This window comes from Panthera leo, chromosome A2 (assembly GCF_018350215.1).
Source record: "Panthera leo isolate Ple1 chromosome A2, P.leo_Ple1_pat1.1, whole genome shotgun sequence".
NCBI classification, from domain to species: Eukaryota; Metazoa; Chordata; class Mammalia; order Carnivora; family Felidae; genus Panthera; species Panthera leo.
Window position 1 is genome coordinate 161,414,922 of NC_056680.1, and position 25,194 is coordinate 161,440,115.

The 25,194-nt window shown below is 41.2% G+C and overlaps 1 protein-coding gene and 1 pseudogene across 2 annotated transcripts; both read right to left on the reverse strand.

Annotated features, from left to right (window-relative positions):
• Positions 1-380: 380 nt before the first annotated feature.
• Positions 381-21,715, reverse strand: LOC122212992 (annotated as a pseudogene).
• Positions 12,936-21,736, reverse strand: LOC122212995 (GTPase IMAP family member 7-like). Of its 2 annotated transcripts, none has more exons than XM_042927054.1 (2): positions 21,663-21,736; positions 12,936-15,490 (listed from the first exon to the last, which is right to left on the reverse strand). In XM_042927054.1, exon 2 carries the CDS (start codon positions 15,471-15,473, stop codon positions 14,598-14,600), a length of 876 nt encoding a protein of 291 aa, XP_042782988.1. In that variant the 5' UTR covers positions 15,474-15,490; positions 21,663-21,736; the 3' UTR covers positions 12,936-14,597. The 2 variants fall into 2 exon arrangements, with proteins under 2 accessions (XP_042782988.1, XP_042782987.1); XM_042927053.1 differs by lacking the exon at positions 21,663-21,736 and adding an exon at positions 18,256-19,889.
• Between the last annotated feature and the right edge of the window lie 3,458 nt (positions 21,737-25,194).

A 25,194-nucleotide genomic window follows, 5' to 3' on the forward strand; every position in this document is an offset into this window, starting at 1 on the left:
GCATTTCACTTAGTTGAGTTCTGAGAGGTGTATTTTCCAAACAACTCTTTGTTCTTCAGTGGGCAGCTTATAAGGAACAATTTGAATCCTTCTGTAAAACTGTTACTAAATAAATTTCCATTCATCTGGAAAGAATTCTATAAGCCTCTCCATCAATAGATTATCCAACACAAAGAACTAATCTTTCTTTTTTTATTTTGTATTTATTTATTTAAATTTATTTATTTTTGAGAGACAGAGAGAGACAGAGCACAAGTGGGGGAGGGACAGAGAGAGAAGGAGACACAGAATCTGAAGCAGGCTCCAGGCTCTGAGCTGTCAGCACAGAGCCCCACGTGGGGCTCGAACTCACAACCATGAGATCATGACCTGATCTGAAGTCGGACACTTAACCGACTAAGCCAGGCAGGCACCCCAAAGAACCAATCTTTCTAAAAAACTGTATGGGGAAGGTGATCACTGTGTCCCAAAGGCAAAAACAAGTGAGTAGAAGTCACAGAGGGAGAGGGTACACCAATCTAGAAAGAATCTAGATTTTATTCAGGATAAATAGGTAAAGTTTGGGGTCATCTTCTTAGAAGAGGATCAATATGTTCTCTGGAGTTCCACAAATTGAGAATTTGTCCCTCCCCTGTTAAGTCAATCAAATATCTACCAATCGCCAACAGTGAACCTGATTATACCCCTTAGTCTTGAGAGTCTGAGAGACAGAAGGAAGAGTGCTCCAAGGTTGGTGAATGAGTTGGGGGATGAGGGGTTGGGGAGGGCCAGCACAAAATGGGTAGGAAATAAGGAGATCTTCTCATTCAAGTTAATCTTCCATAAACAGGTGAAAGAAAAAAAACAAAAGCCTTCTTCAGTGCTCCTATGATAAATTCAAGTAGTCAACATTGACTCTCAATTTGATAACTGGAATTTTGTTGCTTTAGGACATAGAAAACCTCTTTCTCTGCCAATTCTCTCTCCATGTTTTGCTTCATTTCTGTCACTCCAGTTTATCTTCCAGCTTTCTGGCTTTGTCTTCAAACTCCCTTCTTAGCTGCACCCTCTGTCTCTCTAGCTCTGCTCTGTAAAGTTTTTGCATCACTTGTATTTGTTTCTGAATTTCCTCTTCAGCTTTTTGGTACATCTTATTAGTGTAGCATCTTCCTTCATGCTCAGCCACCACTCACTGGACCAGGGCCAGCAGCTGGTTTCTCTGGGCCTCCTGCTCAGCTTCTGTCACCAGATTGTTGAAAATGCAGTAGCGATCACTAAACTTCCCCACCAGCTCTTGGATACCTTCTGGTGTTTCCTTTAAGTATTCATGGAAATTGATGCCATCCAAGTCATCTTTCCGGGTGAATAAGAGAATCATGTATCTCCTAGCTCTGAGTCCAAACATTTGCAGGATCTTTTCCATGGCCTTGTGCTCTTCCTGCATGTACCGGCCCAGCAGGACCACCAGGAGCAGAGCATGAGGCCCTGGGGAGGTCAGGAAGATGCAGGGAGCAATCTCCTTGCAGGTGTCAGCATCCTGTGCCTCGGTGTCAAAAATGACAGGCATATCCATGGCCACAATTTCTCTTCCCTGCCACCTGCTGCTCCCTTTGTTACAGGTCTTGGTGACTGATGCCGCAATGCTGGAATGAAACACTTTCTCTCTGAGGATGCTGTTGCCTGTGACACTTTTCCCTGCTCCAGTCTTACCCACTAAGACAAGTCTCAGCTGTGAAGCTCTTCCATCTTGGTCTCTAAGCCCTGGTACATCAAGAAACAAAAGCCATAGCATTAGGATGGACCTCCAGCTGCTTCCTTATAGGGCCCCCCATTTCACCTCACACACACCCCTCCTCTGTTGCCCCAGGGTCCCCTCCCATAAATGACTGCTGCACTCCCAGGAACTCTATAGAAGGCTTCTAAAGAAGCCTATTCGAAGTCTATAGAAAGCTTGAAGTTCTCTTGCAATACTTGGGGAATGCCCAAGTACTTTCCAGGATTTCCTGGAGCTTCTAACTCTTCCTGGGTAAGAGATTTTTCTGTGGGCTCTAAGTAGCTCACAGAAGAGGAAACAAAATATTGTAGTTTAAGAAGAGAATTCTGAGCTGCTGCTGCTGGTAGTTGTTCCTCATAAGAGCAATGCAGCAAGTAACACAAAATTTGACTTTGGGGCATCTCAGTGGGAGACCCCTGCCACACCATTTTTATTCAAAATGGAAATTTTCTTCTGCCATTAAGAAGCCAGCCAGGGGGGTTACACAGGCCAACACAACCTTGCAGGGTAAAAGGGATGCTTGTGTGGAAAGACAAAGTGTCTTTTTCTATTTCGTGTGTGCAACCACCCTGTCAGGGATTGTGACATGAGAGAGAACAATATAATTTATATTTAAAGTTAAAAACCTTCGCTTAGAATCCAGTGAAGCTTTTATATTCTAAATTAAGTCATTAAAGAATTATAGCCAGAAAATACCGACATTTCTCTAAGGTTATTACAAAATCTCTTGATACACAAAAAATTAAAGAAACGGAGCACCTGGGTGGCTCAGTCGATTGAGCATTGGACTCTTGATATCGGCTCAGGACATGATCCCAGAATTGTTGGGTTGAGTACCACATCAGGCTGCATGCTGAGCAGGAAGTCTGCTTAAGATTATCTCTCTCTTTCTCTCTTTGTCTCCCTCTTCCTCTCTTCTCCGTCTCTGTTTCTTAAAAATATGGAGGGGCACCTGGGTGGGTCTGTCGGTTGAGTGCTGGACTTCTACTCAGGTCATGATCCCGCTATTTATGGGTTCCAGTCTAGCTTTGGGCTCTGTGCTGACATCTCAGAGCCTGGTGCCTGTATCCAATTCTGCGTGTCCCTCTCCTTCTTTTTGCCCTTCCCATGCTCATTCTCTCTCTCTCTCTCTCTCTCTCTCTCTCTCTCTCTCACACACACACACACACACACACAAATGAATAATTTTTTTAATTTTTAATGAGAGAAAAAAAGGATACAGTTGAGTGCATTAGTAGAGTTATACTTTCTTAGCTTCACTAGATTAAGCATATTCTACTTCCTAGGACAGTTGACAGGTAATCCCAGCTCAGCATAACAATTCTCACATTTTTCAGAATAACTGTGCCTTAAGTTAAACAACAAATCATCTATATAGCTCTTCTGCATTTCTTTTCAGTAATTCATTGCATATCTCTTCACTGTCTCTATATGGTCCCCATCTTCAGGATTTATAAAGCACAGAACCACCCTCGACCCAGGTGGCAGATAAGAGTGAATCATATTTGAAAGCCTGTTTCTCCAAGGAGGCAGACCCTGCCAGAACAGCCCTTGAGTGAGGCTGATTCCTGAATGGGAATCCTGTATTATAGCCATCCATCTCTCCGTGAACATAATGCATATGTTATGACACTCACAACATTAGAGACACTACTATAAACTGCATTTATTTGTCAGAGACAGCAACAGCATTGATCCAGTCCCTTAGACCCAAAATCTAGCAACTGCCCTCGATTCTTCCCTTCCCTTCCCTTCCCTTCCCTTGCTCTCCCTTTCCTTTCCATATCAGCACATTCTCTGAGCTCCACCTGCAAATCTGTCTACTTTTCTCTCTCCACTTTGAAGGCCATCACACTAGCTCCCACTACAATCAGAATCCAGACCTCCAGAGTCTCCCAGCTGGTCTCTCTGCTTCCATTTGGTCCCCTTCCATCTACTCTGTCAATTGGAATACTCTTTTTAAAATGCCAATGGAGCAGAGAAGAGATATTGCAGAAGCTCCAGCTCTGGGTTCCACAAAATCTGTAGTTGGTCCCCACCTCCTTCCAAGGATTATTAGCAAAACCATCCCCAATGCAGAGTCCACACATGCTAACCAGATCCCTGGCCTGAGACAGGTAGATTTCCAGAAACCGAGAACACTGAATACAGAATGGCTAAGATTATCAAAGGAAACATGTGGATGGGAGTTCAGATTATTATTTAGTTAGAATCCCTATGCAAGACTCCAACTTTGGGACAGCCTGAGGGCATCTCCCTAGCGAGGAGGAGTAGGGAAATCACGGGAGGAGAACCAGAAAGGCGTTTTACCCAGAGAGAGTGGACAGGGTGGACAGGAAAGAAAAAGCAGAGAGATGAAGAGGAGATCAGATACTGGGGTGGAAACATTTTGCTCCAGCCGGATGAGGGCTGGCTGTCAGCACAAGAGAACCCCTCTACTCGCTGTCCTCCCCCAGCCCAGCCCGGAAGGACTGGATCTCACTGATCTCACCGCAGCTGTTCCTGGGGTCACCGGGGCTGCAGCACGGACCGCTGTTAGAGGTTGCCATTCAATGTGAATTCCTGCCATAGAGAAACATAATGTGTGGTTTTAGGGAGGTGGACGGTACTGGAAGCCTCAACCTCGTGTAGCCAACAGTTTCTTCTCTTCTGCACACTTGCCACTTGGTTTCCCTGCCCTATTTCCCAAGGCTTCTCTGCTCTCCACATTTGGGCTCATCTTCAGATTGTTCCCTTTTCTCCACACAATCATGCACTTCTGGTGGTCTGTTAGCACTCCTTCAGGGTGGCCTTCCCCTGGGATGCTGAGGATTTACTGACAGACCCCTTCCACTCCCCTTAAGAAGCCAGACTTGCCTAAACACGCATTCTTTGCTAATAAATTCCTTTCTTTGTCTTCTCATTTAATGCCCTCTCCCTGCCTTTAAAGACATTTCTTCTGTAGCTCAGTGGAGAGCCCCCCTATTTGCAAGATGAGATGCTGCCTGATTCATGAATCTTCCATAAAACCAATTTTCTTCCTGAATAGTGTTTCCTAACAAAATTACTGGAGAAAACTTTGACAAGGACAGGCTGAAAATGCTAGTTGTTCAGGACAGGCTCCTCTGATGGGAAGTTCTTGCATTCACATGACTCCTGAAACAGAATGCTACAGGCACCAGTGACTGTCACAACAAAGTTTATTGGAATGAGAGGCAAGGCCGACCGATCGGGACCAACACTCTTTATCAGAGTGCGGCTTTGAACAGCCGGGGTACAGAGTTTTTATAGCTGATTACATCGTTTTATCATCACCTGGGAACAAAACAGAGAAATAGTTCCCAGATGAGTTAGAAACAGTTCCCAGATGAGTTAGAAACAGTTCCCGGATGAGGTGATTATTTTAGACTTTCTGCCATTAAGTTGCAACCAGTGGATCTCCTTGACCCTACCTCTGATGCTCTTTTCTTTGAACTTTTGTTTCCTTCATTGGTGAAGCCTAATTTACAAGAGTAAAGCAAGGCTGTTATCTCTTAACTTTCAGTGTCAGAACAAAGCTGTTATTCTTCAAGCTACAGTGTCAACACAAAGCTGTTATCTCTCAAGCTACACGTTAGCCCTACACTACAATTTCACCCTTACAAAGTCATCAAAACAATGTACAACACTGTGAGCAAGACAGACTTCTCTTGTAAGAAGAGTTCTTTGTTTATCCTTTTAGAACAGGGAATAGGAAAGAGCTTTTTGTAAAGGGAGAAGAGAAATCACAGAATTTTTAAAAAGCATCTTTGGACACAAGTTGGTGTTGGTGATGGGTGTTAGGGAAGGGGAGGATAACAGAAATACCGAAACAAAAGTTATCTGGGTGTTTCTTAAGGTCCTTCTTCCAGCTTGTGGGCTCTCTATTCATTCTGGAGTGCTGTGCTGTGTATCCCAGCTCAGATGTCAAATCAAAAGACTGCACTTCTGGACATCCGGATGACCAACAGGCACATGAAAAGATGCTCAACGTCGCTCCTCATCAGGGAAATACAAATCAAAACCACACTCAGATATCACCTCACGCCAGTCAGAGTGGCCAAAATGAACAAATCAGGAGACTATAGATGCTGGCGAGGATGTGGAGAAACGGGAACCCTCTTGCACTGTTGGTGGGAATGCAAATTGGTGCAGCCACTCTGGAAAGCAGTGTGGAGGTTCCTCAGAAAATTAAAAATAGACATACCCTCTGACCCAGCAATAGCACTGCTAGGAATTTACCCAAGGAATACAGGAGTACTGATGCATAGGGGCACCTGTACCCCAATGTTTATAGCAGCATTCTCAACAGTAGCCAAATTATGGAAAGAGCCTAAATGTCCATCAACTGATGAATGGATAAAGAAATTGTGGTTTATATACACAATGGAGTACTACATGGCAATGAGAAAGAACGAAATATGGCCCTTTGTAGCAACGTGGATGGAACTGGAGAGTGTGATGCTAAGTGAAATAAGCCATACAGAGAAAGACAGATACCATATGGTTTCACTCTTATGTGGATCCTGAGAAACTTAACAGAAACCCATGGGGGAGGGGAAGGAAAAAAAAAAGAGGTTAGAGTGGGAGAGAGCCAAAGCATAAGAGACTCTTAAAAACTGAGAACAAACTGAGGGTTGATGAGGGGTGGGAGGGAGGGGAGGGTGGGTGATGGGTATTGAGGAGGGCACCTTTTGGGATGAGCACTGGGTGTTGTATGGAAACCAATTTGACAATAAATTTCATATATTGAAAAAAAAAAAGACTGCACTTCTGACAACACAAAGAAATAAAAGGCATCCAAATTGGCCAAGAGGAGGTCAAACTTACACTCTTCGCAGATGACATGATACTCTATATGGAAAACCCAAAAGATTCCATGAAAAAACTGCTAGAACTGATCGATGAATTCAGCTAAGTTGCAGGATATAAAATCAATGCACAGAAATTGGTTGCATTCCTATACACCAATAATGAAGAACAGAAAGAGAAATCAAGGAATTGATCCCATTTACCATTACACCAAAAACCATAAAATACCTAGGAATAAATCCAACCAAAGAGGTGAAAAATCTGTACACTGAAAACTAGAAAGTTTATGAAAAATGGAAAAAGATTCCATGCTCCTGGATAGGAAGAACAAATATTGTTGAAATGTCAATACTACCCAAAGCTATCTACATATTCAATTCAATACCTATTAAAATAACACCATCATTCCTCACAGAGCTAGAACAAACAATCCTAAAATTTGTATGGAACTAGAAAAGACCCTGAATAGCCAAATGAATCTTGAAAAAGAAAACCAAAGCTGGAGGCATCACACTCCCAGACTTCAAACTGTATTACAAACCTGTAATCATCAAGACAGTATGGTATTGGCACAAAAACAGACACTCAAATCAATGGAACAGAATAAAGAACCCAGAAATGGACCCACAAACGTATGGTCAACTAATCTTTGACAAAGCAGGAAAGAATATCCAATGGAATAAAGATAGCCTTGTCAGCAAGTGATACTGGGAAAACTGGACAGCGACATGCAGAAAAATGAACCTAGACCACTTTCTTACACCATACACAAAAGTAAACTCAAAATGTATGAGACCTAAATGTAAGACAGGAAACCATCAAAATACTCAAGGAGAATGCAGGCAAAAAAAAAAACCAAAAAAACAAAAAAACAAAAAAAAAAAAAAAAAAAAACACCTCTTTGACCTTGGCTGCAGCAACTTTACTCAACACGTCTCTAGAGGCAAGGGAAACAAAAGCAAAAGTGACCTATTAGGACCTCATCAAAATAAAAATCTTCTGCACAGCAAAGGAAACAATCAGCCAAAGTAAAAGGCAACTGACGGAACGGGAGAATATATTTGCAAATGACATATCAGATAAAGGGTTAGTATCCAAAATCTATAAAGAACTTATCAAATTCAACACCCAAAAAACAAATAATCCAGTGAATAAATGGACAAAAGACATGAATAGACACTTCTCCAAAGAAGACATCCAGATGGCCAGCTGACACATGAAAAAAAATGCTCAACATCACTCATCATTGGGAAAATACAAATCAAAACCACAGTGAGACAGCACCTCATACCTGTCAGAATGGCTAACATTAACAAATCAGGCAACAATAGATGTTGGTGAGGATGTGTAGAAAGAGGATCTCTTTTGCACTGCTGGTGGGAATGAAAACTGGTGCAGCCACTCTGGAAAACAGTATAGAGGTTCCTCAAAAAATTAAAAATAGAACTACCCTACGACCCAGCAGTTGCACTACTAGGTATTTAGCCAAGGGATACAGGTGTGCTGTTTTGAAGGGGCACATGCACACCAGTGTTTATAGCAGCACTATTAACAATAGCCAAAGTATGGAAAGAGCCCAAAGTATGGAAAGAGCCCATATCAATGGATGAATGGATAAAGAAGATGTGGTATATATATGCAATGGAGTATTACAAGCAATCAAAAAGAATGAAACCTTGTCATTTGCAACTATGTGGTTGGAGCTAGAGGGTATTCTGCTAGGTGAAATTAGTCAGAGAAAGACCAATATCATATGACTTCACTCATATGGGAACTTTAAGACACAAAAAAGATGAACATAAGGGAAGGGAAGCACAACTAATATAAAAACAGGGACGGGACAAAACATAAGAGACTCTTAAATATGGAGAACAAACAGAGGGTTCCTGGAGGGGTTGTGGGAGGGGAGATGGGCTAAATGGGTAAGGGGCATTAAGAAATCTACTCCGGAAAACATTGTTGTAAATATGCTAACTAAGAGGTAAATTAAAAAATAAATAAATCATTAAAAAGAAAGAAAGTAAGAAAGCATTCACACCTTAGCACATACTAAAACTGTAGCCCATCAAAGCAGAAAGACTATCTTAAAGGGAGTCAGAAAGAACAGACAGATGACATTTGAGGAAGGGATATTTGGAGTTATACTTTTTTTTTATTTAGAGAGATATAGCATGAGCTGGAAGGAGCAAAGAGAAAGAGAACCCCAAGCAGGCTCTGTGCTGTCAATGAAAAGCCCAATGTAGGGCTTGATCCCAAGAACTGTGAGATTATGACCTGAGCACAGAACAAGAGCTGAACGCTTAACTCACTGAGCCACCCTAGCACCCTTGATTTTTTTAAGTAAGCTCTACATCGAACATGGGGCTCGAACCCATGACCCTGAGAGCAGGAGTCAGGCACTATATCAACTGAGCCAGGCAGAGTAACAGAGGAAGCCAAGAAACAGTGGAGGCAGATTTTCAGTGTGCTGAGAGAAAACGACAGCCAACCTGAAATCCTAGACTCAGAATCACTGTCAAAAATAAGGACAAAATACATGCACACATTTCAGGTAACAGAGACTGAGAGTTCTTGCCAACAGCACAGTCTCATTAGAGGAACTTGTAAAGAATGTATCTGAAGCAAAAGGAAAGTAATCCAGATAGTAAGTCACAGAGAAAAAAAAGTAAGTTTAAACGAATGCAAACTATGTAAAATAATACTAATGCTTCATAAAGTTTAAAAGCGGGGGAAATTAGAAAATTAAATATTCAATAATAACAATATATAGATTGGGGTTAAGGGTGGGAATGGAATTAAAATGTTCTAATTTGTAGTATACGAAGAAGATTAAAATATAGATTTCTTGAGATTTTGAGAAGTTAAGAATGTATGTTGTAATCACTGGGCGATTTCAGGAAAAGCATAGATAATTTCCAAACCAGTAGAGAAAAACATAAAATGTGGGGGGAAAAAAACTAAATAATTCAAGTTAAACCACAAAGAGGAAGGGGAAGAAAGAGAAATATGGAACAGGTTGGACACATAGAAAGTAAAAAATAAAACTTCATGCATCCCAATAGGTCACAAGTTTTAATTATGATAAATGCACTAAAGTTTTCAGTTAAAAAAAAATAAAGAGTTTTGGAGGGGACTGAAGAAGAAATTCAAGTCAAAAACGTTAAGTGAGGGAAAACTTGAAAGCAACAGTATAGGTAAACCTACAAGCAAATTCTAAACAAATAAGAACAGAATATCAAACTACATAGAATTTTCGTTCAATAATTATCAAGAGCTTATCATGTGCCAGGCACTGTTCTGGGCAACTGAATACATCAGCAATGAGAGCTGGTAAGGATCCTTGCCTTTCTGAATCATTTAGTGGTCTTTGAAGGAGCAGAAAATGAACAAAAATTTGTAAATTACAAAAGATATGAGATGTTCCTTTGTATAAGAAGGAAAATCACAGAGGAGGGTAAAGAGGGGAGAGAGCAGAGAAGATGAGTTGAATGCACACCACGGTCTTGAAACACCTGCCCTGCTCATGTAACTAGTGTAAGTAGTCCCATTCATCAAGATAAAACACGGTTTTACAATGTTATGCACCACAAAGGGAGGCATCACATGTATGAAGGGAATAATCGAATCAGAAGAGGAAATAGACAAATCTCCATCATGGTGATAGATTTTAACACACATCTCTCATTTCTAGAACAGGAAGATAGAAAAAAATCAAAAAGTAGACAGAAGATTTAGGCAACATGATTAATAAGTCTGATCTAATGAGCATATGTAGACTATTTCAGAAAACTTCCAGCCAGCTGTTTTCAAGTACATAGGAAACATTTATTATCATTACTCTTACATTTATCCAAGAAGAAATGCTTAAAATTTTTATAGTATTAAAATAATATAGACAACATTTCCTCACCACAATGTAATTAAAAGAAAAGTAAATAAAATGTCATATGTTTAGCAATTGGAGAACACAGTTTTAAATAACTGATGGGTCAAAAGAGACAAAACAGAAACTGATCAATATTTGGAATGAAGTGTAATTAAATAACTGCATTTCAAAGTTATGAAAAATTAAAATTTAGCTTTCAGTGTGCCTATTAGGAAAGAGAAAGAATGAAAATTAATTAGCAAAATACATATCTGCTTCTGATTCTGTGTCTCCCTCTCTCTCTGCTGCTCCCCCACTCATGCTCTGTCTCTCCCTCTCTCTCTCTCTCTCTCTCAAAAATAAATAAGCACTTAAAAAAATTTTAGTTTCACTGAAGTGTAAAGCTTCTACTGTCCCTGGCATATGCCACTCCCTGAGAAGAACCTGCACTGTAGACAGGGCTCCTTAGAGCTCTCCACATCCTGCCCTTCTCCTCCTGTCCTTGCCTTGGCTCTGATTGCTCATGGGCTAGGGGAGAAGAAGCAGGAACACTGAAGACCAGTCAGGTGTAGTCTGGCCTTGGTGGGGGTGGGGGATGGTGGCAGCATACTTAGTGGCTCTTTCCCCGCCCAGGAGACCTTTAATGAGTCTTTAGAGAGTCTTCCCTGGGAATCTGCAATCACAAGTCCAACAAACAGCCACTCTCTCCCCTCCCGCCAGTTACTTCAATGTCTGTTCCTGGTGCCTGGACTTCCAGAGCTCTGGTCCACACAGAAGCTGTTGGGATCCCTGCTGGGCCCCTGGGCAAGTCCCCTTCAAACTGGCTTTGGCTGCCTCCCTACTGTGTGGCCCACATTTGATATGAGGAACCTAGCTTTTGCCACCCCCCGCCCCTTAGTGAAAGTTTTGACTGCTTCCAAGACAGCCACCACCGTGTGTACCCTGCTCCCTCCACAGAACACAGCAATAGCCTTCATGTATCCCATGGGACCAGCAGGGAGCAAAGCCAAACTCCAAAGGACACACATCAAGTCTCTTAACATACACCACCCACATCCCTCTGGCAGCATCAAAGTCCTGAGGCCACCTCACTAGCTTTCGGGAAGAGGGAACCTCCATCTTGCTGGACATGGCACGCAGAGAGGAGTCCCTGTGGGGCTTCCCTTATATAGTCACACGGTTTCACCTGGGTCACCTTCTGCACTGGGGAGATGGCTGGCTCAGTTGGAAGAGCATGCAACCCTTGACCTCATGGTCATGAGTTGGAGTCCCACATTGGATGTAGAGATTACTTAAATAAAACCTAAAAAAAAAAAAAGTCCTTTCTTCTTGACCCCTTCAAATATCTATCAAATTAGTTGAAGGAATAAATCTCACAAAACTGGTTTTCGCTTCTTCCTTTGGGCATCCTATGTGGATCTTCTGGCATATAGCTTTTGACTGTGGGGTATTGGCAATTAGAAAGATTCAGCTGAAATTGGAGATATTTATGTTAATATCCACCCACATTTACCCCAAGCCTTTCACATAACCTTCGGACCCAGATTTCAAGTTAATGCAGGTCATTTATATTGGACCCTACCTTTGACATCTGATATTCAACTTGTCACAAACCTAACTGAACGTTGTTGCTCCTGACTCTACCCTTCCCCTGAAAATCTTGCCTGTCACCCTGAACTTTCCTGTTTCTGAACAGAAGCATGATCATCCTACCCATCACCCACATGGACACATCCTACACATCCTTCACAGAAGACTTCACACCTAAATCCTTCCTCAGGTCTTCTTCTATAAATCCTTGTTTAAATGCCCCATCATGAGTCATGACTATCACATATTTCAACAACAGGGATCATGCACACATTAAACGCTGGAAATACCACAATCTTCAGCACTGAAATAGAACCATCTTCAGAGAAAACTGGGACATAAAATATGTTAAGAGAAGTGAGTGAGCAATATTTCAATTGTCAAGTGAAGAGATAATGATTTATTTGATTTACTCGTTTTTTCTCTGGGTATGTGTTACCTTCCAAAATAGAACCTAAGGTTGGGAAAAAAAGAAATTAGCTCACGTAAGCTGCACATTCAAACAGCCCTCGCACAGGTTAATTGTATTAAGAATGCTTCTGCATATCTCTGAGGGAAAATATCCTTTAAATGGTTCCTAAATGAAAAACCTCAAGACAGGGCATGAATACTTTGCTCCCTAAAGATACTATCACACAGATGAGTCACTTACAAGGAAGTACTTTTGAAAATAAGAATTGCATGATGGCAGAGAGTACTTTGGTCTTGCTCTATCATTTGACACATGTTTTCTCATAAGAGGATTTTTCTTCCGTGTTGTTTTTACTGCATTCTGAATACTTCTGATGAATCTTAGAAAGAACAGGTGTTTAGAATCTTATGTTTTCCAGATTCAATCTCTAATCTGTCTCCCTAATATTCACTCATTGGTAAATATTCTCAGTCATGTTCACGGACAAAAAAAAAAAAAAAAGGACGACTGTAAAAATTCTAATAATTTGGATTTGGAGTGTCTGCAATCCTCATGAGTGACAGAAAGTCACCCATCTAACTGAATTTTCTCTATGATTTTAGCAAGACAGAACCTTTCATCTACTCACTGCAAATGTCACACCATGGAAGGGTAAGGAGAGATATTTCTGGTGGAAGAAAACAAACACTACAGGGAATTTTAAGCCATCAACAACAATAAAGACGTTCTGAAAGAGAAGTGGGCATCATAAGATTTATGAATCAGATTCTAGCAAGAAAAAGGTGGTCTTCTCTCATTAGGTACTTGGAGAAAGTTTAGAGAAAGGGCAACTTACAAGCTGTAGACACAGGGAATTTGCAAATCACAAGGGACATTACTAGTATCGGTGAAAAATTACAACCCAACCCTGAGAGAGTGAACAAAGACTGGAACACAGAAGGAGAGTTGGGTACAAAGGCCACCAAGGGAGGAGCTATGACCTTTGGCATAGGACTGCAGCTAGTCAGAGATGGCCCTGCAGAGATAGAGGTGGGAGAATGGATACCCCAGCCTTGCTTTTCTACTTCCACAGGGTCTCTGACTTGGACTTCCCATTGGCCAGCCAGGCAGAAGTCAGAGAGCAAGAGATCCCACTAATGTAGTGCATATATATCAGCCTCATGGGGCAAAGAGCTAAGGTGAAGTGTGATTCTACAGAGGCAAATGAAAAATATGTGGCCCAGATGGGGATTTTTCGAATACAATTGGAGACATCTTAAGTTAGGATGGTACCTAAAAAAAGAAAAGAGAGAAACACAGTAAAAGAAACCTGTGACTTTCAGATCTCCATGAATCACAGTACAATCTTTCCAGAGGAACCAAATACCTCCCTAACATAGGACTTGTGGCCATGCGGTGCAACGACAAATGTGACCAGTGGTTCAGACACTTAACGTGTGCAGGATTTCTGATTTGAATTTTCCTGAGTCTTTGAACTCTATATGCCATTGCCTGATTATGCCAACTTTGTGTGAAGAGGGACAGGTGGGAAGGGGAGGCACTGGGGACTGAGAGCTGGGAAGAGGCTTCATTCTGGTTAGTTCTCGCTGCATAACAAACCATTCTGAAGCTCAGTGGTTAAAAACAAAAACCATCATTTATTTGTTCTCATAAAGCTGCCTTTTGGGCAGGACTCAGCGGGAATGGATCATCTTTGCTTTCTGCAACTTCGTCTGAGATGGCGGGGCAGCCGGAGGGCCCGCTTCTGTGTTGCCTCACTTGCATGGCAGGCAAGTTGGTGTGAGTCACAAATGAAAGGTGAGCTGGGAAGTGGGCCAGTGACTTCAGGCCCTCTGCATGGGGGCCTCTCAAGAGGCAGCCTGGGCTTTCTCACAACATGACAGTCAAGTTCCAAGGGTAAGAACCCCAACAGGGCAAGGAAGCATTGCCCATATGTAACCTTAGAGTCACAAGGTGTTGCTTCAACCATCTGCTATTAATTAAAACAGTCCCAGATCTGCCCAGTTCCAAGGTAGAGGACACAGGCCCCGCAACTCAGTGGCAGGAGTAACAGGGTCAGGTTATAGGAAGAATAAGTAGAAGCTATTGTCACAGCTGTCTATGGAAACTACAATCTACCACTATCGCAAATCATCGTAAATTCAGAAGAAAAAATGAAATGGTCTTTACTACCAAAACATATACCATATTTTTGGAAGCACCCACATAATCATATTTAAAACATGTTCAAATATGCCCTTCTCAGCTTCTTCCCTGATATTTTTTGTTTCTTCAGCATACTTCCTTTTTAGACATTTTATTTTTTCCTCCCGTTCTTCCTGTGATTTATCAGCATATTCCTTTTCTACTAGTTTAATTTCATTATTTAATTGATCGGTGTAGATCTTCTTCAGGTCTTCTTCCCGTTGCTTCAGCCTCTTCTCTGTGTCCTCGTAAATGGCATCGGTAAAGTAAGCCCCTCCATTGCTCTTCACCATCTCCTCTATCAGCTCCACCAGCTCCTGCACTTGAGCTTCCTTCTCGGCCTCTGAGGCTCTGTTGTTGAAGGCACAGTAGCGGTTCCCACACTCGCTGATGATGTTTCTTAGTTTCACATCTGCATCTGCTAAGAAGTCACTCAGGCTCTGCTCCTCCAAGTTATCTTTGCGAGTGAACAATATGATCATGTGCTTCAAGGCTGGCTTCCCAAAGAGAGCCTTGATCAATGCCATGGTCTTCTGCTCTTCATCCGTGTAGCGGCCCAGCTGGAGGACCAAGACAATGGCGTGGGGCCCAGGACAGGAATAGAGGACACACTGGCTGATTTCCCTGCATGTGGTATCCAGGGTCTCCTTGGTGTCAAAGAGCCCTGGGGTGTCAACAACAACAATTTTCCTCCCCTTCCATTCCTGGGATGCTCTTTGACAGCTGGAGGTGACAGCATGGGGAGCAACTCTAGACTCAAAGACTCTACTCCCCAGGATGGTGTTTGCCGTTGCGCTCTTCCCACTTCCAGTTTTCCCCACTAGTACAATCCTCAGAGTGTTGTCCTGAGGGTCTGCCATGTCACTACCAGGAGTCTCTGTGGTGTAAAGCAAAGGAAGGAGAAGAAAAAGAGTCAAAGAAGGTAAATGGAAACCATCACCTCGCTCCTATGACCTATGTGTTCCTCCCTGAAATCCTGCAGTAGTCTACTATCCATGTTGGTCCCATAAAGACAGAAAGATGAGACAATTCAATCACCATGGAAAAACAAAGTAGTTAAAGAGTTCCCCTACAAAAGAGTACCAGGTCCAGATGGATTCATGGGGATCTCACTTAACCTTTCTTAAACTATTCCTGATGGCTTAAAACAGAAGGAAACCTTTCCAATTCTTTCTATGACACAAGTGTGATATTGATCCCAAAGGTTAACAAAGATTTAACCAATAAATAAAGCTACAGACATGTCTCATTTGCGAATACTAATGCAAAAATCCCAAATAAATTGTCAGACACTAAAAAGTAATACCCCACAATTACATGTGATTTATTTCAGAAATACGAGGGTGGTTCAATATGAGAAAATGGATTGTTACAACACATCTCTAGTAGTACACTAAGAAGAAAAATACCTCGATGCAGAAGAGACAATTCCCCAAATTCAACACTGATTTAATAGATACTTCTTTAACGTGATTTTATATAAATATAAGTTAAAAATTTTTGTCACCACTTTTTTCCCTGCAGCTAAAATAGTTGACTATTACATTCATTTGGATGACTGAAGAAAGAAAATTAGCCTGTACAGTCAAAAAAGAAAAGAACGATGAGGGAGGACTAGCTCTACCAGATAGTAAAATATTTTAGCCCCTATAATTAAGGCAGTAGGACGTGTGTGTGAACAGAGACAGAACGGAAAACAAAAACAGACAATTCAGAAATAGACCAAATTGGTGTACTATATTCATGAGTATCCACTTCAATTGTAGTACGTTACATTTATCTTCCGTAAGGCGGCATCTCACAGCAATGGGGAGAAAGATGGACTAATAACCAGCATTGGGATAAGTACAAAACCACACAGAAAAAGACAAAACTGCACCCACGTCTTCATGCCATTCGCATACTAAATACATTAGAAATATAAACACTAAAAATCAATCCACATAAATACTAGAAGAAACTCAGACATATCCTTTGTAACCTAGGGGCGGGGCAACTCTTTCTAAGATTTGAAAGATTGTAAGGAAAAGGATTCATACATCTGACTACATAAAGATCTAAAAGACAGTGGGAGACAATGAACACCACAGACAATTAAAATATGAATGTCAGACTATATCAAAGAGGGTTAATTCTCCTCTTATACAAAGAATACCTAAAAGTAGAAAGACAAATGTCCAATAACTCGATAGAAAATGGAGCAAGACATAGGAATAAACAGTTGAAAGAAAAAAAAGAAATGTCAATGCTCCTCAACTATGTAAAAATATATGAACACTCATTTAAAGTAGAGGAAAATAAATCCAACATAGGAAAATAAAAAAAACTAAATATAACAAATTAAAGTTACACTGAGATACTATCTCTCCACTTACAGATTTGGCAAAAGTCCAAAAATTTGCTGCTATAATCAGTCGGTAAAGGTTTAGAGGAAACAGGTTTTCTCCTCCATGGCTAATGAGAATAGAAAAACAGTCTAAAACCTACAAAGGAGAAATTAGCAATATCACACAAATTACATATACATTTATTATTGGATTGTGAGTCCCAATTTTAGGATTTATGCCTATAGCAGACAAGGACAGGTCATCCCTAAACGTGCAACTTTGGCATACTGACTATTTCATACAAAAGTAACTTAAGATACAGCCTGTGTGGCAAGATTACTAAGACCCTCTTCTGCCCCCTGCAAGCAGGAAACAAATCTCCCGTGTAAAAGGTGCCCTTCCTGTCCCAGGAGGTAAAGAGACACCCTTATGACCAGGGATGGGAGATTTAGAGCCAAGAAGACTGTATAAACAGCCCGCTACTTTCTACAAATTTACTATCCCAGCCCAAAGTCTCTTTAGAATTCCTGCCTAACAGATGCTCCCAAAGTTAACTTTTCCTTGTTTTGTCAATCCCTCACAGATCCATCGTCTCTTTGCCTAAAAACTATAAAAACTGCCTGCCTTGGTCATTTCTCTTGGTTTTAGTTTCATTACTGAGCATCTGTGCACACTGCTTTTTTTTTCTCTTGTTAATCTGCCTCAAGTAAAAGTAATTCTTAGTGCAGCTGGAAGACCTTGAAGGGTAGAGGAAGAAGTTTCCCTTCCTTATATCCCACAGCTACACTGACAAAAACATAGGAAAAGATTAGGCATACGTTTATTCTCCACATCACTATTTGTGATAGCAAAAGACCAAAAATCTACCAAATGCCCAATAGTAGGGGTCTGATTGAATAAACCAAGGTACATACACACAGCGATGTACTATCCAACTGTAGAAAGGAATAAGAAATACCTCTCTATGCCAGGATGGAGAGATCTCCAGGATATTTCATTAAGCAAAAAAAAAGGCAAAGTGAAGAAAGTAATATTTAGTTTACTGTCATTTCTCTAATGGGGAGGAACATGAACTGTAGGTACAAAATACAACATATATTTCATGCACATGAAAAAGCAATGGCAGATCATCTGAACCATCACCAAAGAAGTTACTGACAGAGGGATGGGAGGAATAAGGCCGGGACAGGGTAGAAGCTGGAAACTACTTTGAATATACTTCGATTTCATAGATTTGTCTTGAAGGCATGTACTTCCTTCTTTTTGAGAGTTTGAATTACAGCTCTTTTCCTTTATGAAAGACCTACATGTGTACCTGCTGTTGCTGGCTGACATAAATTCAAAGAGGATTTTTCATTTGTACAAAAAAAAGCTGAACACGAATACAGCATTCCGCATTTGTTTCACAGCCAGTTGAGCTAATGGAGAGGCCGAGTGGGCCGTTGTCCACGCCAGCTGCCAATCACCTTCCCTGGGAACCTCACACAGGGGTTCACCAACCATCCACCAGAACTGTGAGCCAGATGAGCACATGGGCTTTCTCTCAATTGAATGTGTGCATCTGTTAACAAGTTGTGTCTAAAAGTATCAGAAACACATAAGGGAGGTTATTTGGGGGAGATCTGGGAATGCGCACCCTTTTTCCATGTACATTGATGGTAATTGCTTCTCTCCTTTATGTCATTTTGTTTCATAAAAGATTTCATAGGAACGTTCTGCTTGCGGATAGTGAGGAACATCTGTAAATAGCTTCATAATTATAAACAAAAACTATATTTTCAGATAACTAGTAAAAATCAAAAGCAAATGCAATACATAGTATTTGGTGTAATAGACAAACCACACAAAGAATTGGTCCAAGAAACTTGAAAATGCAGTTGCTTCATTGGCTATTGTCCTAATGGGATAGAGTGTAAGGCCAAATAGGGGGAAAAAACGTCAAGAAAATCTTAAATTGCTTTCAGGAATCCTGTCCTATTCTTAGGTTTTTGTGCACATGTGTAGTTTTGAAGCCCAAGGACAAGCCCAGTGGCAATGAGCACGCTTAGTGCCCATACTTTGCTCTTCAAATGCCATTTCCCACCAAAAACATTAGGACTCTTAGGAGAAGGTACTGATTCCATTTCTGGGCCAAGAAATGTGCAAGTGGATCTTAGACTATCTAGTCATACTAGAAAGCGAGGATGCTATCAAAAAGTACTCGAACCGTGAGACGCCTGGCTATCTCAGTCAATACAGCATGCATCTCTTGATCCCACGTTCATGAGTTCTAGCCCCACATTGGGTGCACAGATCACTTTCAAAAAAAAATGTTTGGATCTTACCAAAAGGACTACAGAGCCACTTGAAGAGGCTGACTGGACAGATGGGGTAATTTGAATATTAATGAGAATAATAATTTCAATGGATTAAAATTCATCAAATATGTTGAAGTTCATGAATTCATAACAATACCAACATTCCAAAAGAAGTGAAGTGTTCTCTTTGGGGTATGCTAGGAAATGATGTCATCAGTCTGAACATGGACAAAAAAGAATCAAACATTCCTTTTGTCTTATTAACTACACCTTATGGAAATGAAAGTATGATTCAGGGGAAGTTTCTTTTTATAGGATTATGCCATCCAATCAATGAAGAAAGATTGATAGAATTATAATACTATAATTTGCGACTGTTAATGAAACAAAGTTAGTCTAGGCTATCATTACTGTCTGCTACATTACAGAAAGAGACAGAAGAATATATAAGGTGCCTTCTCATGGACGTTTACAACTGCACCTATGAAATATTGCCACCCAAATAACCAGGCAAGCCTTCATATGATCAAGCCTCTCCTTAAATTTAAACTTATACAAAACACTGAAACTAGAAGAACATGTCATATGACATCTTGAGGATTTAAAGAACAAAATGTACACTGTCCAATTCTATTGGACAAAGGACCAACCGTTTCTTAAACAGAAACATTTTACAAAAAGAAACAGGAAGGTGAAAACTTATTTATCAAATTAAACTTAAGAGATATGAAAGAAATGCACTTGATGAACCATATATGGACCTGATTTCAATTTTAAAATGTATGAGACAATCTGGGGATTGGAATACACCTGATAATGTTTTTTAAATTCTAAATGCTTTTTACATGGATGGAACTGGAGAGTGTGATGCTAAGTGAAATAAGCCATACAGAGAAAGACAGATACCATATGGTTTCACTCTTATGTGGATCCTGAGAAACATAACAGAAACCCATGGGGGAGGGGAAGGAAAAAAAAAAAAAAAAAGAGGTTAGAGTGGGAGAGAGCCAAAGCATTAGAGACTGTTAAAAACTGAGAACAAACTGAGGGTTGATGGGGGGGGAGGGAGGGCAGGGTGGGAGGGAGGGCAGGGTGGGTGATGGGTATTGAGGAGGGCACCTTTTGGGATGAGCACTGGGTGTTGTATGGAAACCAATTTGACAGTAAATTTCATATATTAAAAAAAAAAAAAAAAAAAAAAAAACAAAAGGATCCAACACAAAATATTACAATAAAGATATCTAAATTCCTAAAAAAAAAAAAAAAAAAAATTCTAAATGCTTTTTGAAGTCTGATTATGGTATCTTTTAATGACCTTTATCTTCCAGACATAGATATGTAAGTATTTACTGATAAAGTGACAAAATTTTTAGTATTCTAGTAATTTAATACTTTTTAGTATTCTAATGTTTAAAGTGTATGTATGTATGTATGTATGTATGTATTTAATCTCTACACCCAGCATGGGGCTTGAACTCACAACCCTGAGATCAAGAGTCCCATGCTCTTCCCACTGAGCCAGATAGGCGCCCCCACTCTAATTTTTGAAATGAGGAGATTGATGTGGCTCAGAAATGCTGAGAAAGTTGACCAAGGTCACTGTGCTAATGGGCTTTGGGCAGAGAAGGGATCCAATGCAAAGTATGTCTGACCTCTACACTAATGCATAACCCTTGCATGCTCTGGTCTCTTCTTGGTTCCTTCTCAGGCCCTTGATTCTACATTTCTCTTTACATTGGATCAGAAATAGATCATGGGAGGCCAGGAGAGGTAGATCACTCTCTGTCCAGAAACATGAACTGGTAGCAACCCTGGAATTAAGGAAGGCAACCAAAGGGCTTCACGCACACTTGTTTTCTATAGAATAGCTCATTCTCTCCCCATGACATCCCTCCCTTACCTCCTCTGTTACACTGTCGATCACACCATTTCTCTCTTACATGTTGGAAAGGACACAGCCAGCTGAATTCTAGACTTCTTGTCCCATTTGTGACCTGGGTATCCCGGGGAATTTGATAAAACCACACACACACCATCTGGGATTCAGATTTTCTTTCAGGAAAAAAGAGGGACTGGGACAGACTGGTCTCTAAATTGCCTTCCAGCTCTAAAGACCTGCCTTGAGGACACTAGTTTCCCACTAAGGGAAATGGATGGGGTGTCAGGCACCACTCACTCTGTCATGACAGCAACTGATGGAAGATATGCTGTTCAGCAAGTTTGTCCTGCTAAATAGGAGACATGTGGACATGGGCCACTCAATCCCCTTACTCCCACTCTTCCTCCCCCGGGACCCCTGTGGCAGCATCCTGTTTGCTGGGCTGCTGGCACGGTACTTGGTCCCCTCTCAGACCAGAACCCACACCCATGCACAGCCCTGTGTCCTGCTGCCCCTCCCGGCTCCATTGCCCTAGGCCAGGCTCACCTTCTTTCGAATGAGCTGATGAGTTCCTGAGTGTTCTCCAAAGAAGCTGTTTGAGCTGGTGCTTTAGTTTAACTGAGAGGAAAAAGTGTTTGCACCCTTTAAACCTCTGAGGCAGGAAGCTCAGATTGGGTGGACCTAGTGAAGGAACTCTTCGTCTTTAAAGAGACAGAAATATTACCCTATAATTTGGGGAATGCTTTAGTTTTACCAAGGTGTAAGCTTTTTCTCCATGTGCCTGCTATCACACAAAATTCCCAAAGCTATATTTGTTGTTTGGGGTTATAGTGGTGGATCCCAAAAGCCCTTATAAGTGACACAAATCATGCACACAGAGCCAGGCGTGCTCTCTGATCATCTTCTCTGGATGGAGTGGGAGATGCTGGGTTGATTCTGGGTGAAAGGAACTCAGATATGTGGCTAGATGTGTCCAAATTTAGAGCCTGGGATACTTCCCAGTGATTGCATCATATGGGCTTTCATGATGGTCTTTCATGAAGCTCTCAAGTTACTCATTAAAAATTTAACAGCACTCAGGTACAAAGCCAAAAGAGTCTAAACCATTGAGAACCAAGAGTAAAAGAGGAAGATGTAGCCTGGAAAAAGTCATCCAATGACCACACACCTTCTCTAGTTTTCTTCATATGGTTCTCTCAAGCCCAAAAATATGCATGACCTGACAAGAAAAGATGGACCCAGGGAGGAGAATCATCTTTCCCCTAAACCTTCCTACCTTCCCCTACCCCAGACCCAGGCAGAGATAGACTTTTTCAGATTTAGCCAGTACACCCATTCCAACCTGCTCTGGAAACTATGAGATGAGAGGCAGATGGTCAAAGCTCTCATGGTTGACCAGCTGTTCCAATTATTTGTTGCATCACCATAAAATTATTATGGTTTTGATTATATATTTTTGTTCATTACTTTGAGACATGGGATTAGTCAATGCTGAAGCTTAAATGTGGGTACTAAGAAGACTAAATGTGGCAGGAAGTAATGTATAATGGGGTGACAACCAATGGAAGGAAGTAGCTACATTTTGAAATTACCGTGTTAATGAGTATATTATTGGTCAATATCATTGGACCACTTATTGGTGTTAATGACTTGGAGGGCCCCAGGTAACTGTTTTCCAACTTGCAATAAAGACACAGACCAGGACCAGCTATGTAATTTACAAGGTCTGGCACAAAATAAAAATGCCAGGCCCTTTGTCAAAGAGAATCAAACAAACAAACACACATAAACACACACACACACACATACACACAAACACACACACAAAACTTAAGAATTTCAAGATGACATCACAGGGTCCTTTACATACCCATGAAGTAGGTCTTGATGAGGCTACATACATAGAAGTCTAGAGGGGAGCCAGAACACTATGTCCTACTCAAAATATCTCTACCTCTGCCTAGTTTCATTTCAATCTATATATTCCTTGAGTGAAACGTGTCCAGCCAGAGCCACCTTGGATGTTTTCCTGGTCAGCTAATTGCTTCTCCAGGTATTATCCTCAGGTATGCTGGTAAGTTCCCTAGTGGGAACGGGAGAGTAGTTGACACAGAATTCATGGATGCCACAGGAAATCAGATGTAGGTCTCAAATGGTAACAGCCTTGCGATCATTGGTTAAAGAGGAGCATGTGGCTCTTATCAGTCCCATGCTGAGCCCTAAGTTACGAGTGATCTCCTTCTAGAAGATATTTGATAAAAGTAGTCTTGCCCCATATCTGTATTGCTCACTTAGCCACGCTCCTCATCATTGAGGGCTTCCTTCCACTTCCCTTTTTTATGTTTTCCTTTTATTATTTCAATCTCACACACACAAAGCAATGTGGATATAATGAATTTGTAAAAAGTTGTGGGGTCATTAAAAGACATTCTTTAAATTCTACAGGAGTCTTCTTGTGGGAATCAGGGAGTTTTCTTCTGCTTAGATCTAGATGGCCTCAAAGCTCAACTTATTAAAACATTGCAGAGATAATAACAGGAGATGAAAAAGAATGGTTCCCTACATTGTCCTGGTTCTTCTACATATCATCTCTATAACCTGGTAAATCAGTTTTCTATTGTTGCCATAACAAGCTATCAAAACTTTAGTAGCCTAAAACAATATAAAATTAATCTCCAACAATACTGGAAGACAAGAATATGAAATTAGTCTTATGGACATAAAATCAAGGTCCTGCAGAGCTGGTTCTATCTGGAGGCTCTAGGAGACAATCCATTCCTTGCCTCTTTCATCTTCCAGAAGCTGCCTGCTCTCCTGGGCTTGTGGCCACATCACACCAATCTCTGCTGCCCTCATCACAATGCCTTCGTACCTCTTCCTTAGAAGGACATTTCTGATTACATCTTGGGTCCACTCAGATAATTCAGAATTATCTTATCTCAAAATCATTAACTTAATAACATCTGCAAAATCCTTATGGAATACGGTAACATTCACAGACTCTGGGGATTAGGGTGTGGACACCTGTCTGGGGCCACCATTCAACCTGCCACATTTGGGTAAATTAAACTATCTGCAACTCACTTTCCTAATCATTAAAATGGAGTACTTACTTCAGAAGGTCATTGTGAAACCAGACAAAGTCATACACATGAAGTGGTTCTCAGACCATAGTGATCAACAGGTAGTACTTAGTAGTAATAATACAACCCTCAACGCTAGTCTCATAGATTACCATTCTGAGGCTCATCTACACATCGTAGATGCTGTCTTAGTTGGCGTGGACCGCCATAATACCACAGCCTGGGAGCAGGAACAACAGGAATTAATCTCTCACAGTTCTGGATACTGGGCAGCCCAATCCCAATGTGCCAGCCAACTTGTATCCCTGGGGAGGGCTCACTTCCTGATTTGTGGATGACACAGTCTCACTGTGTCCATACATGATGGAACGAGGAAGCAACTCTCTGCTATCTCTTCTTACAAGGGCACTAATCCCGTCAAGATGACCCCAGATTCATGAACTCATGGAAACCCACTTACCTTATCCCCAAATACCATCATGTTGGGGGTTAGGGATTCTGGAGCCTTCTCTCTTGTTGCCAAAAAAAAAAAAAACTTGTCACTTCTACTTTGTAACAATATCCCTTAAGTGAATTGTTGGATATCACTCAAGGTTTCCTGGTTTCTCCCCACTCACTCCACCCCCAAAGGGCACTGCATGAAAAGGAAGACTCAGCACCTCCACAGCCTGTCTACCAGGATAAGGGATATGGATTATCTACACCCCTGCTCTCACATGCCTTTAATGAAATGGTCTTCTGGATCCACGGATGTGCAAGAAGAGCTGCCTCTTGCAGCCTCACGGCAGTCGTGTCACAAAAGAGGTAGAGGTGTTAGGTGTGACAGTGCACTTGGGGCTGAATCCCTCAAAGGAAACATTGACCAAACCCTCATGAAATAAAGACCATGCCCCCCAAAGAGCCTTTTACTGTCTTCCACGATGTTATATTCGGTTATGAACCACAACCATTCAGTCCTGTTCTCAAACAGGTCTCTGCATCCTCCTAAGGCTTCT